The sequence below is a fragment of the Tigriopus californicus genome, chromosome 5, assembly GCF_007210705.1.
Source record: "Tigriopus californicus strain San Diego chromosome 5, Tcal_SD_v2.1, whole genome shotgun sequence".
NCBI lineage: Eukaryota > Metazoa > Arthropoda > Copepoda > Harpacticoida > Harpacticidae > Tigriopus > Tigriopus californicus.
In genome coordinates, this window is record NC_081444.1 from 15,904,764 (window position 1) to 15,919,437 (window position 14,674).

At 49.2% G+C, this 14,674-nt stretch overlaps 4 protein-coding genes across 5 annotated transcripts in view; 3 read left to right on the forward strand and 1 right to left on the reverse strand.

The window, feature by feature from the left end:
* The window catches only part of LOC131881380 (mothers against decapentaplegic homolog 4-like), a gene marked incomplete in the record, with an annotated part of 5,497 nt that extends 2,270 nt beyond the window's left edge, over nucleotides 1–3,227 (reverse strand). Inside the window, 2 exon segments of the mRNA XM_059228225.1 lie at nucleotides 10–1,566; nucleotides 1,943–3,227. Of these exon segments, the coding sequence (XP_059084208.1) occupies nucleotides 10–1,428 (1,419 nt within the window).
* A 3,966-nt stretch (nucleotides 3,228–7,193) lies between these two features.
* Nucleotides 7,194–7,993, forward strand: LOC131879954 (DNA-directed RNA polymerase II subunit RPB4-like). The gene has a single exon (XM_059226434.1). It carries the CDS (start codon nucleotides 7,370–7,372, stop codon nucleotides 7,796–7,798), a length of 429 nt encoding a protein of 142 aa, XP_059082417.1. The 5' UTR covers nucleotides 7,194–7,369; the 3' UTR covers nucleotides 7,799–7,993.
* Nucleotides 7,994–8,018: 25 nt separating this feature from the next.
* LOC131879950 (glycosyltransferase-like domain-containing protein 1) lies at nucleotides 8,019–9,808 on the forward strand. The gene has a single exon (XM_059226430.1). The coding sequence runs from the start codon at nucleotides 8,025–8,027 to the stop codon at nucleotides 9,162–9,164; it is 1,140 nt and encodes a 379-aa protein (XP_059082413.1). The 5' UTR covers nucleotides 8,019–8,024; the 3' UTR covers nucleotides 9,165–9,808.
* A 1,539-nt stretch (nucleotides 9,809–11,347) lies between these two features.
* On the forward strand, nucleotides 11,348–14,606 carry LOC131879952 (PRL-1 phosphatase-like). Of its 2 annotated transcripts, none has more exons than XM_059226432.1 (2): nucleotides 11,348–11,554; nucleotides 12,447–14,606. In XM_059226432.1, exon 2 carries the CDS (start codon nucleotides 13,549–13,551, stop codon nucleotides 14,059–14,061), a length of 513 nt encoding a protein of 170 aa, XP_059082415.1. In that variant the 5' UTR covers nucleotides 11,348–11,554; nucleotides 12,447–13,548; the 3' UTR covers nucleotides 14,062–14,606. The 2 variants fall into 2 exon arrangements, with proteins under 2 accessions (XP_059082415.1, XP_059082416.1); XM_059226433.1 differs by having other exon boundaries at nucleotides 11,544–11,685.
* The last annotated feature ends 68 nt before the right edge of the window (nucleotides 14,607–14,674 follow it).

Here is a 14,674-nt window from a genome sequence, read left to right on the forward strand (position 1 = left end):
CTGACTTACCTGTGTGTCCAGCTCGAAATAAGCGATGGAACACCAAAATTCGGGCATGGGAGACTTTGAAATGGGTCCATTGGCCTCCTGAGTGGCCATATGGGTGGTTGTTCGGTTGGCGAACCAATCACCAGTGTTCACTCCCGAACCCGGGGTGCCAACTGTGGCTGTTTGTTGCGGCCCCATGTTCTGCGTAGCCGGGTAGTTGAGGGTAGCCCCCGTAGCTGACCAGTTCCCATGGTTGGCCTGCACTGGATTGCCAGTGGTCGCTTGGGAATGGACCCCCCCCAGGGCCGGGTTGGAGTTGTTCGCTCCAAGATTGGACGTCTGGGGGTGGCCACCACTCCCAAGAGCATTTGATGGGCTGCTCGTGAGGTGGCTGGAGGAGGAGGTGTTGTTGTTGCTGTTGTGGGTGGTGTTGGAGGAGGAGCTGCTGTTGTTGTTGTTGTTGGCCATGGTGGCGTTGTTGTGGCTTGGATTGTTGTTGTTGGTGTTCTGCTGGAACGGCGCATTCGCCCCCGGGGCCGTACCATTCTGGGGCAGCTGGGAGGGACTCCGGCCCAGACCGGGTCCGCCGATCAGACCGCCCTGACCCGCGTTGTGGCTGGGATTGTTGATGAGGATGCTGCTGCTGTTGTTGTTGCCCGTGCTGTTGGAGCCGGTCAGCCCCGAGATGGCCACAGCCTGGGAGGAGCCAGGTGGAGCCCCACCCAGGTTGTTGGTGCTGTTGTTGCTGCCCGTGTTGCTGCTGCTGCTGCTGGGATGGTTGCTCTCCTGGCCAAAATTGGGCTGGTTTCCCTGAGTTCCCGGGGGCGCCACCGCGTTTGGGTGACCCGGATGAGTTGAGGACGAAGGAGGATTGGGCGTGCCCGCTGAGGAGCCGCCCGCCCCGTGCGATGGGCCCATGGAGGACGAGGAGTTGCCCCCGTCCCAATGATCCCAACCGCTCATGGGTCGGTCTTCCTCTTTGGGATAACCCGTCATGGAGCCCGGATGCAAGGTCAAACCCGACAAATCAATCCCGGGGCTGACCACGCGCTCATAATGGTAAGGATTCACACACACCGAGTCTGCCTTGAGGTCGAACGCAAACTGGCAGTACTTGACCTGCTTGAGCTCGTTTTTGTGCAAGTCCGGCCAACGCCAGATGCGCGCATAAATCACATGCGGGAAGCCTTTGCGACCCGCCACTTGGAGACGACCGTCCAGCGTGCGCTGGATGGTCACGCATTTCGTGGGGTGGGCGCCATTGGTGGTGATGGCCGTGATCAGGCTATCCAATTCGTCGCGCTTTTCTTTGAGCTTCTTTACCAGGCTTTCAATGGCTCGTTTGGAGAAACTCTCGGATTCTCCACCTTGCCGATGACACATGAGTGAATGAACGATGCTCAGGCACGCGTCAGCCGAGGTGGGAGCATTCGAGCTCATGATGGCGGTGGTGTTGATGTTCGTGATGATGATGAAGATGATGATGATGAAGATGATGGTGGGTGGAGGGAAGGATCTAACGTCGTGGCACGATCGATCACAACGGACTAGTCAAGGGGAGTTGGAAGTGCGAGGCCGCTGCAAAAGGAACAAGAATTGAAGGTCAGATTGGAAACCAAAGTCTGACAAGATGGTTATGGTGGGCAGATGAGTCGTAGACAAATCCTACTAGAACAACCTCAAGTCCTGGAACCCGTCCCAGTTCACTCTAATTCTCGGGATGGTTGGCAAGAAAAGGTTGACACTGAGTCGTCACACCCCAGCTCGAATGAGCACCATTTCAGGGATGTGTCAAGAGATTCATGACATTTGGCGATCAATCCATCACCAGCCAGATTTGGGATGGAATTTAGTAAGAGTAGCTAGCTTTGAAGCTCACTAGCAGGACTGGATGGGGCACCTATCCAACGCTAGTAGCCCACAAATTGGTCTTAGAAACGCTCTTTGGGCTTACCTGTCACACAAACGCAAAGTTGGTGAACCGTTCCTCTGATCCAACCACCAGGAAAAACGCCCCAAAAAGTTCGACGACCCTCCCCCTCCGACTGGCGGACAATGACGGGGGAGGTTAATGAATGGAGCTGTGGATGTGACGGCAATCTTGATGTTTCTGCCCGTTTGCTCCACGTCCCTGAAGTTCCTTTGGGCTGTAATTCAACGGTGCCAGATCCAATGGTGGAATGGATGACGGGTTGGAAGGAGTCGCTGCCTACCGACCCGACCGCCGACCCATCTCCAATTCGGACGAGCAGCTCGTCAGTTCGTCAGCTCGCTCACTGTTTCACTCACTCACTCAGCCGTTTGCACACCAACGAACAAACGAATCTAAGCTCGTCGAGGACGAACTGCGACCCCAAGGCCCACGAGGAGCTGAGCTAGGCCGTTGATGATGAGTAGGCCTGCGTCGCCGTCGTTGTTGTGGTCGTCGTCGTCGTCGTCGTGTTCGAATTGGATGGAACGAGTAGCGCGGGGCCTGGCCTTGAGGATCGAAGGCCTTGGAACAACTAATCGTTTGGAGTCAATAGCCTCTTTCTTCCTGGAGGACGAGGACGGGCAACAATCAGAAGCCAAGGAGGACGAGGAAGAAAAGGAGGAAAAAGGAGGATGGGATGGATGGATAGATGGATAGATGGATGGATGGATGGATGGATGAGCGGATGCCTGACTGCCTGAATGACTGCTACTTGTGCTAATAGTCGAACTCCGTCCAGCCACAGACAGCTCTTAGTCGCTGTCGTAATCAGGGCATTGGGACGAAGTTGGCAACAGCAACAACAACCACAACAACACCGTCTTGTCCCATTCAAGAGAAAGACGAACTCCAAGCAGGCCGGGGCATGCCCAGGGTGGTTAAGGCACTCGAGGCTCGGGGATGAAGAAGCAGCACAAGGAGAGGCCACGGCCAAGATCAGGAAAACCCAACGAGGGCACGGCTCGGCGCGACCCAGCCCAAAGATGGAGAAGACCGACCCACGCACGCACGCACGCAAGCAAGCAAGCAAGCGCGGGCTTACCAAAGGAACGAGAGCGGCCTTGTCGAAAACGTCCGTCTGTGGGGGACATCCAGCGGACTCCAAATCCGCGCACACTTGACTGACTGGATTGAGGATGGACAAGAGGAACGGGGACCAGGACGAGGACGGCTCGACAGCTAGAGGGCTTCAGTTCAGAGGCCACACACCAGGAACGAGTGACGGCCGACACGGGACAATCATGATTTCTCGCAATGGTTTTTTTTCCTCCTTCTTCCAAGAGTCGACGAAGCAGTCAGTAATGTACTAGATCTATCTCTTGTCTTCCGTTGCTCGCTCTCCCTTTTTCCCATCTCATGCTATACTATTAAGCTTCTTAGGCTTGGTTTGCTCAGAGAACGACGAACACACAACGGCGACGAGAGTCGTCCGCGATAATTTACCCAAGCAGTCCCTCCCTCCCATGACAAGGAATAGTGAGAGCAGCTTTGAGATTAGGACTCGGCGCCTCGGCGCCCTCGCCCGCCATCCAGGCCACACCGTGCACAAACGAATACGCTTGGATCTGGCCTTGCCGCCTCACCATGAGGGATCAAGTTCACCTCCTGGCTGCCTAGACAGTCGGAGGAATCGGTAGGTGCGGCCAAAACCAGCAGTAGTAGCAGTAACAAGGCACGCAAGGAGGACGCTGACGACGCTAACGACGCTGAACGACGCCAAAGGCGAACCAGGAAGAGGATCATGCTTGCTCACCAAAGGCGCTAGCAGGACGTGAGAGGTGGGGAGGTCCTTGGGCATGCACTTCTAACATGCAAAACTCAATGTGACTAATAACCCGGTTTGACAATCCCTCTCTGGCACTCACTAATTTTCTTGTTTCATACACAAAAGGTAACAATAGCCATGAGATTCCACATTGGCAGTCATTTTAGGCCCAGAATGGCTTTTTAGTAATGATTGGGGTCTGTCGGTGACTCACACTGGATTGGGGGTAGAAGGAGGTGAATCAGCCTAATGTGAAATGATTCTGTGCCAAAATGGCTACCCTAAAGGCTGTCGGCTCGAATGAGACTTTCAGGCTTGCGGCAATCGGATCGGGAGAAAAAGGCCAAACGAAAACTCGTGCCCGTGGTTGCTGAAGAGGTGTCTGAAATCGCTTGGAAAATGCCAATTTGGCAGGCTTAGGTCGGTTTAGTCCGGTCTTAAGGACCCATAACATTATGTGTCAATGTGTGGATCAGGTGGGGATTAGAATCGCCGGCTTGGGGCCCGAAATGGGAGGGAAATCGCCGGCTCACCGGGAAAAAGGGTCACTTGGGAGCATTTTGTATACCGTTGGGGCTCAACCCGTGAAAGTTGCATTTCTGCCTGCATGTTGGATAGGCTTGGCACGTTCGATCGAACTAAATTACGGTGGTCTATTTGCCTGCACGAGGCATGCCAATGAACAACCAACCAGATATGAATGAGGAACGGAGGTCGAGCGAATCTCCCGCAAGTTGAAATGGCGCTATAAACAATAGGGCGTGACCTAATATATCAAGCTTTCTCTGGCAGGAAAGACCTCTTCCTCTATTTGTGCAAAAGTGGCTTGATCTCGCCAGACTCCCAGACACTTCCAGACCCCTTGTGGGCCCACGTTCACTCGCATGCCCAGCAAGTGATGCACTTCCTTGGCGAATGTCTGGGATTTCTTGTAACGATCTGCACAGTGCACACTCACTCGGCTAGATGACCAATGGCAGCCCTGTGTAGAAATCGTGCAAAAACGTCTCATGTATGTCAGTTCCCATTTCTCATTTCCCATTTCCAAATCAGTGTATTCAGAGGACAGCAAAATCTAAACAAGACTATTCACAGCAAGTGTCCCACGGTTGGAGGACAGACTAACATTGATCATGATCATGGATATCTAGAAAGACCTATAAGACACAAGGCATAAGGGACTACTCAGCTAAATAGTATGCCAATTTTTGAATTTGTACCCAAACACGTGTGATTCCCCAAGGTGTTAATAAAGGTGAAATGTGATCTATCTTCAAGCTACTAATAGATCAAGCTACCAATTTTTCTTCTACAATGTCAGGGCTGACATAAGTCCTAAAATTCCCAAGGTTTAGGTGATTCCATTGTCTTCTTACCGCCAGCGGCAAAAAATGTATATGGGTCGTTTGGATTGTCTTTGGCGCCTAGCCTGGCACTTGTTTGGACCTTTACTTGTTGTCTATGATTAAGTTGTCGCATTTTTGACGCCCCTTTTTTAGCAACACCATGGCCTTAATCGTGAATAATACAGTTTTGAATCAAAACATTGACAGCTATACACACATTTCATTCAAAAATATCAATTACTTGCCGGACAGCCAAATCTCTTCAATTGAAGTTTAAAGTTGCTCAATCAACGGACCTGATCATCCTTGTCCCATACATGAACTACTGTATACAGTAGTTAATGGCCCATGCTAGGTATCTGATCAGAAAATGTTTTTTTTTTGTGTTAGCAAATAGTGCTCATTATTGATGCTAGAAGAAGAACAAATTATTCAAAGCTTTTCCATTTATTTTTACTTATCAGGAACAAAATATATGGAAAAGCTCTTTATTTTCTCCTTCCTCTTACGTCAGACAAGAAGCAAGCACTAGGGCCTGAACAAACTTAAGCTAGGCTAGCAACTGAGAGAGCTTACTTGGCTGAATGTATATATTTATATACCCTTGTGGTAGGACCAAAATACCTTTGCTACAGTTCTTTAACATATGAAATGCAGCATTGAATTCCGGAATTCATAGTATGACCTCATGAGCAAACATCACTCCGGACTTAAGGGCTTTTGATACCATGTTGAATGATGTGTTTTGATGGAAAGCACTGAAGAACGGTCAAATATGCTTTAAAAATCCTTGAAAACACGATGTAGTTTCTAATGCTAATCGACTTGTTTAAGTGAATCAAAATGATAATGATTTTTTTTGTTCTTTTGCCATATGATACCATTTTTGCTCATCCTAATCCCGTATCCAATTGGCTTCCTACTCGAGATATTGTTTACGTTTTTGAATTCAAAGGGCGCTTTGTGAGTTAGCCTTAGTGCTGGGTCGAGTCTGGACTCGTCAAACAAAAGGATTAATTTGTCTTAGACTTTCGCATGTCATTGTTCTGCATTGGTGCCAAGCCTCGATTGGTGCTTACTTGGTTTCAGAGTAAAAGAGTCTCATGCCCTAATTCACAGTCCCACATCAAGGCATTGCCCAGTTTCCAAGTAAATTCTTTGGAATGTGGGATGCTCTTCTTGCTGGGACGAGTTCAGACTTGAGACTACACTCAAATCTTTTACCCGAAATTGGAGAAATTGGCTGGACTAGAGTCTTTAAGAAAGTCCTGAATTGTAATTTGAGAAGAAAGAAGATCTTTCTATGAATTTCTCGTTTCTCGGCATGAATTGTCCATCTAAGATGCGTGCCTTTCAAAGGCGATTGCATTAGACTCATTTGACTTTGCCAAATCATAATGGGGTTTTTGGTTGGACTTGAGTGCAGCAAAGGACTTTTAGTCCGGACTCGGTGAGTCCGGTAAAAAGTTGAGACATCAAAGGACTCGCCCCGGCAATAGAAACTTTTTCGCTTAGATAAGGTCAGAATATGCTCGATAAACTCCATTTTGGCTCTGAGTTACACATAAAAGCTGGTCAAAGAAACCAAAGATTTGTCCTAAAACTCATGCTCTCCAAATTGGTGAGGGCAAAATGAGGAACCTTCGCAGAACCATTTTAAACAAAAAGGGCAAATGGCAGGATACCAGAACAGTCCACATTATATCCTTAGCTCACTCAGGCAAGCCCTAACTTACATGTCATTATCAATTGATTGTTCATGTGCCATCCCCGATTTGGCACTCCTCCCTAAGCTTTCTTAGCAAAACTTTTAGATGCTAACCCCACCCTCAGACAAAAGAATTGATACCTGACAATGGCATTGCCAATCGGAAAAATAAGACAACGTGATGCCCGACTTTCGGGGTCGGCAATTTGATAGACCAGCTTTGTGCCAGATGGTGGCCATTTTATGGCTAATAACTTTATCCTGTCCTTGATAACCAGTCCAATATCGTCGCTCGCAAGCTATCAAAGTGAACATTAACATCCACTTTGATTAACAAAGAAATAATTGAATTAAATTTTTCCAGTGTAGTTTCATTATGGTCACCCTAAGGGTAACTCTAAAACATCAACAAAACATCAACACACGCCAGCATCACCACCACCACGACCACCACCACCGCCACCGCCACCCTCCTGTCTATACCTAAAACACCAACCTAGGATTTTGTGTGTCAACGTTGGCTTCTTCTCCCATTGCCAGTCATCTTTCTAGCGTCCAAGAAGTCCCCAGATCCTCACCTGAATCGCAGCATGGCCGCCAATGCCCAAGAAAATACTCAAGGGGAAGAGGATGCTTCCGAGTTGGTGTTTCCTAAAGAGTTTGAGGACAACGAGACCAAGACCCTCCTGATTTCCGAGGTTCACATCCTTCTCCAGCATCGCAAGCAACAGAACGAATCCGCCGAAGAAGAACAAGAGTTCTCTGAAGTCTTCATGAAAACGCTCAACTACACACAACGCTTCGCCAAGTTCAAGAACATGGAGAACATTGCCGCCATCCGCGCCCTCCTCACCAACAAGAAGATCCACAAATTCGAATTGGCCGCCTTGGCCAATCTGTGTCCGGAGTCGCCCGAGGAAGCCAAGGCTCTTATTCCCAGCTTAGAAGGGCGATTCGATGACCAAGAACTGGCCTCGCTCCTCGACGATATCCAAACCAAAAGAAGTTTTCAGTATTAAGCCTATTATTCTATGCAGATACAACTCTCTCCAAGACTTCCAAGAGGTTGTCGAACGAAATAAAGTGTGCGATTGTCAGTGCAGTAAGATTATCATTGAGATCTTCCAACAAACCTCCAACCTCACAGTACTACATTGAAGCCTTTGTGTCAGCCAGTAATCCATTTTGACCCTTGAGCTTGCTCTTCGTTTTAGTGATTCGTGACAGTGATTGGCTGAAGGTTCCATGCGGGTGCTAATTATTGAGCCATTCTATGGTGGCTCCCATCGACAACTCGTTGACTTTTTGGAGCGGACTTGGCTTCAAAATGGCTGGAACGTGAAGGTCTTGACGTTGCCGGCCAAAAAGTGGCATTGGCGGGCTCGCACTTCGGCCTTATTTTTCAGTCAGAAAATCCCCTCGGATGTGACGTTCGATGTTTTATTTTGTTCGTCCGTGTTGAACTTGGCCGAATTATTGGCCTTATGCCCATCCTTGGGGTCACGGTCGGTGCGCAAAGTCGTGTACTTTCACGAAAATCAATTGATATATCCCGTGCGGGCGGTGAAGGAGCGAGACTTTCAATACGGGTACAACCAGATCCTCGCCGCTCTAGCCGCGGATGTGGTCGTGTTCAACTCGAAATTCAACCAAACCTCGTTTCTCGATCACATCCAGACCCATCTCAATACCCAACCGGACCATAGAGCTGACTGGCGGACCATCCGCCAGCAAATTGAGAGCCAAAGTCGGGTCATTTACTTTCCTATTGATTGGGATGCGTTGCCGCATCACATTGGTGCCATTGATTTACCGACTGGACCATTGAAGATTGTGTGGCCGCATCGTTGGGAGCATGACAAAAATCCTGACAGCTTCTTCAAAGTCCTGGCTCGATTAAAAGCCGAGGGTCATCAATTTGTGGTTTCGATATTAGGCGAAGCCTACGCTCAAGTTCCTGAAATCTTTGCCACCGCCCAGATTGACCTTGGTCCTGAATTTATTGCCCATTGGGGATTTCTACCCTCACGCGAAGATTATTATCACGTGTTACAACATAGTGATATCGTGGTGTCAACTGCTCATCACGAGTTTTTTGGCGTTTCGATGCTAGAGGCCACGTACTTGGGGTGTTTGCCGCTGGTTCCCAATCGATTGGTTTACCCGGAACTTTATCCTAAAGAATGCGTTTATAACACGGATCAGCAACTCTTCAAGAAACTGCGGGCTTATTGCATCACTCCGAGACTAGTGTCAGACCATCGCCATCGCTTTCGGCCACAGGCCATTTGCGACCAATTTAAAGATGTCCTGGACGACTTTTACGACATCCTCAAAGAAGATGGCAAAGGCTTGAAGAAACTTGGCCATCAAATGCAGACTTAACAAGAAATATGGAATGGCATTGAAAGAAGCTTAACAGCCAATGAAAGGAAAATTTGAAACATGAACCACTGGAATATGGACGTGAGTGTTGGGGTCGAGACTTGACATTTCGTGGAATCGAGCCTTTGGTTTATTGTGTTCGTCTTCCAACTTAAGACCTACATTTGGGTGGCTACCATTGAATATTTCAATTTTTAGCTCAATCGAATGACTGCGCCAAATGCTATGCCCTTTCAATGTCTTCTACATAACTCGAAACAAAATGAATGAGCCAGTCGTCCTCTGATAATTGATTGAGGAAAGGAGGGTTAGATCATTCATTTTATGCCTTGTTATGCATTGCTCTTTGAGATCGCATATCTTTTGATCCACCTGAAAATTGAAATACAATGTCGTAGCGATCCCCCGATCAGTCTCTCACGCGCTTGCCTAATGTTACTTCTCGACCCTAGCATCCCCGTCGTTCTTATTCCAGTGGGTCAAGGTCGAAGGGACAGGGATTTGCGTTGAAAATTGAGTTTAAGCTGGTGTGATGTAACTTGTAATCAAGTAAGTTTCTTTTGATTTTTTTGAATGAACGATAATTTGCTACAAAGTCAAGTCTCAACTCGGATTCGCATAATAAAGCCATTAGAAGATCTTGATGAGTTGTTCTTCTAACTTTGTCTTTGGCTTGGATACTTAATCAAGAATATCCGACGAGACGTCCGTGAAAACACCTCAAGAAAGGTCCGTTGCTGTGTCGCCTGTCACGCAGCCTATTTCTCCATTTTTCTGGACCATGATGATCCTGATCCGTGCCTGAACTCTCTCTCTCTCTCTCTCTCTCTCCTAGTGGCATGCCATTCAATACGCTCTGGATCGAACTACTTCTCAAATTCGTGAATTGGAACATCCTCTCGTCCGTCCATTCCACAACGAATACAAAGTAATTAAAAACAGTGAGAGTAGAAGTAGCGATCCCTTGAGCGCTTTCTAGTTTTCGTTGTTCCGAACCACACCTGGATGGAGCAATGACGACTCAGTGGGAACAATCCAACGTACGTCTCAAAAAGTAGACAGTCTCGAACGCTCCAAGGGTGGTCGGTCGGTCCCATCTTCTTGTCGTACGTAGTCTAAGAAAGGGCATGAACGACTTTGTCCGCAATTGTTAGAAACTAGAACGATCGTTCAAGGACTACGTTGTTCTTGTCTAAGTCGGCACCAGCCACTTGACAACAACATCATCGTGAATCGTGATCCACGGAACGAACGAAAAGCGAGGAGCGAGGTTCTAGGTCGAACAACAAGCCCCAAGAGAAGAAGAAGAAGAAGAAGAAGAAGAAGAAGAGCATGACGTCGAAAGTGAGCGGCGACCTCTTGGGGAGAACGAAGGAGAGAGGGCCTAGGGCCTGGGGGGACGGGGACGAGGAGGGGGTCATCCCCTTCAAGGGCAAATGGGCCAGCGATTCATGGACACTTTGAATTTCATGGTGAAGGAGTCGGTCTCTCGCGAACTTCGGAATGTTCGCTATCCGAAATCGAATGTTAATAGCAGTATGAGTGGCCGAGTTCGCGCTGTTCATCAGGGATTGTCCCCTGTCCCTCTCGATTTCTCCTGCTCGCTCTGCCAAATCAGCCGCCACAAGACTCACTCAGCCCAGGCTATGACGCGCCCTCTTTCTTTCCCCCAGCGAGCTGACTAAGTTCCTTCTTGTATCCTTCTTCTTGAGGCAGATCCATATATCTAGACATGAGGTGACGGGAGGCCAGGGCACCCTCATTGGATGGAGGAGTAGCCTCATTGCACCACTCTGGGCAATTGAATGGAACCCAACCGTGGTTGATTGACCACTGATCAGTGGGCCAAGCTTTAAGTGTGAGAGGCACGTGTCATATCAGTTCATGGGGTTCAGCAAAAATTCCCCCCCCAGGAGTGGAATATTATACTTTTTAGTGCCACAGTGGGGTGTGCGTTACAGGTTGAGGGGTACAACCCCCTCCCCCATTCCCCAAGTTGCGGTCGTCGTCTGAGGCATTTTTGATGATTTTTTTATGACAAGACGGCCCCCGCCCCCCCCAAGCTAGCCAAGGGGTGGATGGGATCGTATTTGATCTCAGCCTCATGTGAATTGTTAAATTGTTAAAGAGTGTTTTCGATTGCCACTAGTCACGCTGTCACGTTCTTTTCATTCTTTTGTAGAAGAACAAGTCCAAGAAGACGGTCCAGAAGAGGTAGAAGCAGAAGCTGAAAAAGCAAACGAGTAAGCCCGCTGCCGTTCTGCTTGGATTGGGGAAGACGTTCCTGCTAATTCTCAGTTGTCTTGGCCAGCATCGCCCCAACCTTCAACCTCCGACCTCTGACCGAGGATTCTGACCGAGGATTCTGACCGTGGTTGAACTCGCGTGAAGTAAGTAAGGCAGTCAGGCCGTGGTCGACCCCAAATTCAGAGTGGGACTCGAGATTGGAAGTAGGTCCAGTGGGCTTTTTAAAAGTACGGCTGGTCTGATTGATCACTCATCCTGCCCGGGATCCCCAAAGGTGAGTCTGATCCATGGGCGGGTTGTGGGCTGATTTTGAGGGACCCACGACTGAGACCTAACTGGCCTCAATCAATGGTACGTAGTTAAGAAGGAAGGAAGGAAGGTAGGTGTGTAGGTAGGGAGGGAGGGAGGGAGGGAGGGAGGGCGGGAGACCGAGCGAGCGAGCGAGCCAGTCAGCCAGCCAGGCAGGCAGGCAGGCAATGTATCCATCGTTTCCCCTGCAATCCATCATTCTGAAGATGTGCCCTATGAATGTCGCCTTGTACGACGGGCAGCTCCATTTGAGACCTATGAGACATATTTCGAGAAGCACGAATGATGCTCGTTGGCCTTGGCCAACCTTGAAGGATATGTCTTGTATTCAGCCATAGATGAGCATGCGATTGTGATGCATGATGAGACTCGCCCAGTGGCATGGAGGGGCACAAGCACAGCCCCGGTTTGCTACGAAGGCCACAGATGAAGGCCAGGGGTTGGTTAGTCCATCCACAATGGTTGTTGGACAGGGCGAAGTTTTTCAGGTAGATAGACGAGATGAAAACCTCTGGATCTTTTGACATGGATCCAAGTCATCTTGGCCAGTCCCATGAGTAAGTCAGTCAGTGAGTGAGTGAGTGAGTGTATTTGTGTGCGTTGGCCCCGACTGGGTTTTCATTGGCCCGCCCGTTAGGCGGGTGGTCCGGCCCGAGAATGGACTTGCGCACACACTTGAATCTTGACTTTGCGCCAATTTTTGCTTCTTCCTTTCGCTCTTTGCAGCCCAAGCCATTAGAGCCCGACCGACCGAGAAGAAACAATATTACATTCGTCTTCAATCGTGAGAGTGACGTCTGTTTGACAAAAGTTTCCGTGTGAAACGCCAGCAGCTGTTGCTTCCTACGCTTCCTTGGAGGTCCTACTTGCCTAGGCGCCCCTGCCGCCTACCTCTTCCTCTCCTCCCGCTCCTCCATTGTCATCGTCATCGCCACCATCATCACCATCCTTGGCGCCGTCGTCGTCGTCGTCGCCCGCGACTCCCTCATTATCACCCCCTTCTCCACTCTGAGCCTCTTCGAGCTGTCAGCCTCCATTTTATTGCCTTTCGTCCCGGAGAACCATCACGGGGTCATTAAGTCTAGCCCAGTTCATGGTCTAGCACGGGTGCCACTCAACCGTTGAATTCAAGCTGGAGATCCTGGATTCCACGGATCTCTGACCCACGTGTGTCCCCCGAACCCCACACATATGGAAACAGGTGATCCCGGCGCCATCGTCGCTTTTGTCACCATCCCCCGTTTGGATCCCTCGGTCCGAGGGCTCCGCGAATGTGGCCGTGATCCAAACTTCGACGAGCCCGGTTAGTAGGAGCCGACGACCCTTTGCTCAACCGACCGGCTGCCGCGGCCGTTGATTGCCCGTTCCCGCATACATCGACATACATTCGACATACATCCAACCATAGAAAAGGACATCCAAGTCAGTGCTTTGGCTATTCCAAGCTGAAGGATTAGAGAGGACGTTTCGAGCCAGCCTTCTAAAGAGAAAAGAGAGCGCCTAGACACAATATCGACGTAGTCAATCAGTGCTGTGATCTTCAATCTAATCAACCTTAAATTCGCCGCAAAAGAAGCTCATCCCAAAAATTGAGTGGTCTTCATCTGAGTTGCCATACTTACATCCACTTGCATCCACTCCCTTCAGCTCAGCCTAGCTTAGCTGACAAGCACGGTCAACTGATACCGCGCGGTTCCCCTCCATTCGTCGAGGTTCCCCTTGTGGAACCTTGCCCCCGACCGTCACCACGACGTCCAACGCCACTTCTCCCACCAAGCACCAGTCGTCGCCCGTGGCTGCTGCTGGTGGGGGAGCTTTACCTAGCAACATGACGGGCAGTAAGATCATTCGGCCGGCACCGGCCGTGATCGAATGCAAGAATATGCGCTTCCTTATCACGGAGCAACCCCAGGACTCCACCATACAAAACTACATCAAGATCTTGAAGGAAAACAAGGTGACCCACTTGGTGTGCGCCACCGACCCGACCTATCGAACCGATGATCTCGCCGCTGTGGGGGTGAACTTCACAGAACTTTCATTCACAGATGGCTCTCCACCCACATCAGAGATCATCGAGAAATGGCTTATGCTCCTCAACAAGGAGTTTTCCAATAACCCAGAAATGTGTGTAGGAGTTCATTGCGTGACCGGCTTAGGTCGTGCGCCGGTGCTTGTCGCCATTGCTCTCATCGAGCTAGGCATGAAGTACGAGGATGCTGTCGAACTGATCCGCAAGAAGCGTCGAGGGGCCATTAACAGTCGACAACTGGAGTTCTTGGCCAAGTACAAGCGCAGAAAGTATTTTGGCAAGGACAAGAACAAGTGCCTGATCCAGTGAGAACACACACAGCAAACAAACAAACAAACAAACAAACAAACAACAACAACAGGAGCAAAATATTACAACCAACCAATCACCATCCTCTTGTCCCTTCCCGTTCAATTGTCAATTGAAGTTGCATCCTATTTATACAGCCAACTTGTACGCAAACAAAAACAAGAACTGAAAGTTTTTCCTAATCAATTTTTTGATGAACATGAACAAGATCAATTGACTCATGCCAGCCGAAGATAGTAGCGGAGCGAAGAGCAGTCCATGTCACGGACGGCCTGGCAGGGCGGGACTTGCGATTGGTTCCCTGCCCGAAATTGCCACAATCACTTCGTCATTTGATCTGACCTTTTTATAAACCGCCCCCAATCCAACAACCCCGGCACCAGGCCATCACAGCCCGGGCTGTTCTCCTCCTTTCTCAGTGTGTTTGTGTCTGAGTGTGTGCGACCAATAATTCAAGCACACATCTACCATATTTAGTATCATGGTGATAAATCGATGAAGATTATATAATATACTACTACTACTACTACTACCCTCTCTCGTCCTCCTCCAGATGGATTAATCATGTTTGCAAGAAAATAAAGCAAAACTGAGGAAAAATAAGCACATGATG

What these genes read in the sequence shown, in the direction of transcription:
- LOC131879954 (XM_059226434.1), top strand. Translation starts at nt 7,370, where the DNA reads ATGGCCGCCAATGCCCAAGAAAATACTCAAGGGGAAGAGGATGCTTCC.
- LOC131879950 (XM_059226430.1), top strand. Translation starts at nt 8,025, where the DNA reads ATGCGGGTGCTAATTATTGAGCCATTCTATGGTGGCTCCCATCGACAA.
- LOC131879952 (XM_059226432.1), top strand. Translation starts at nt 13,549, where the DNA reads ATGACGGGCAGTAAGATCATTCGGCCGGCACCGGCCGTGATCGAATGC.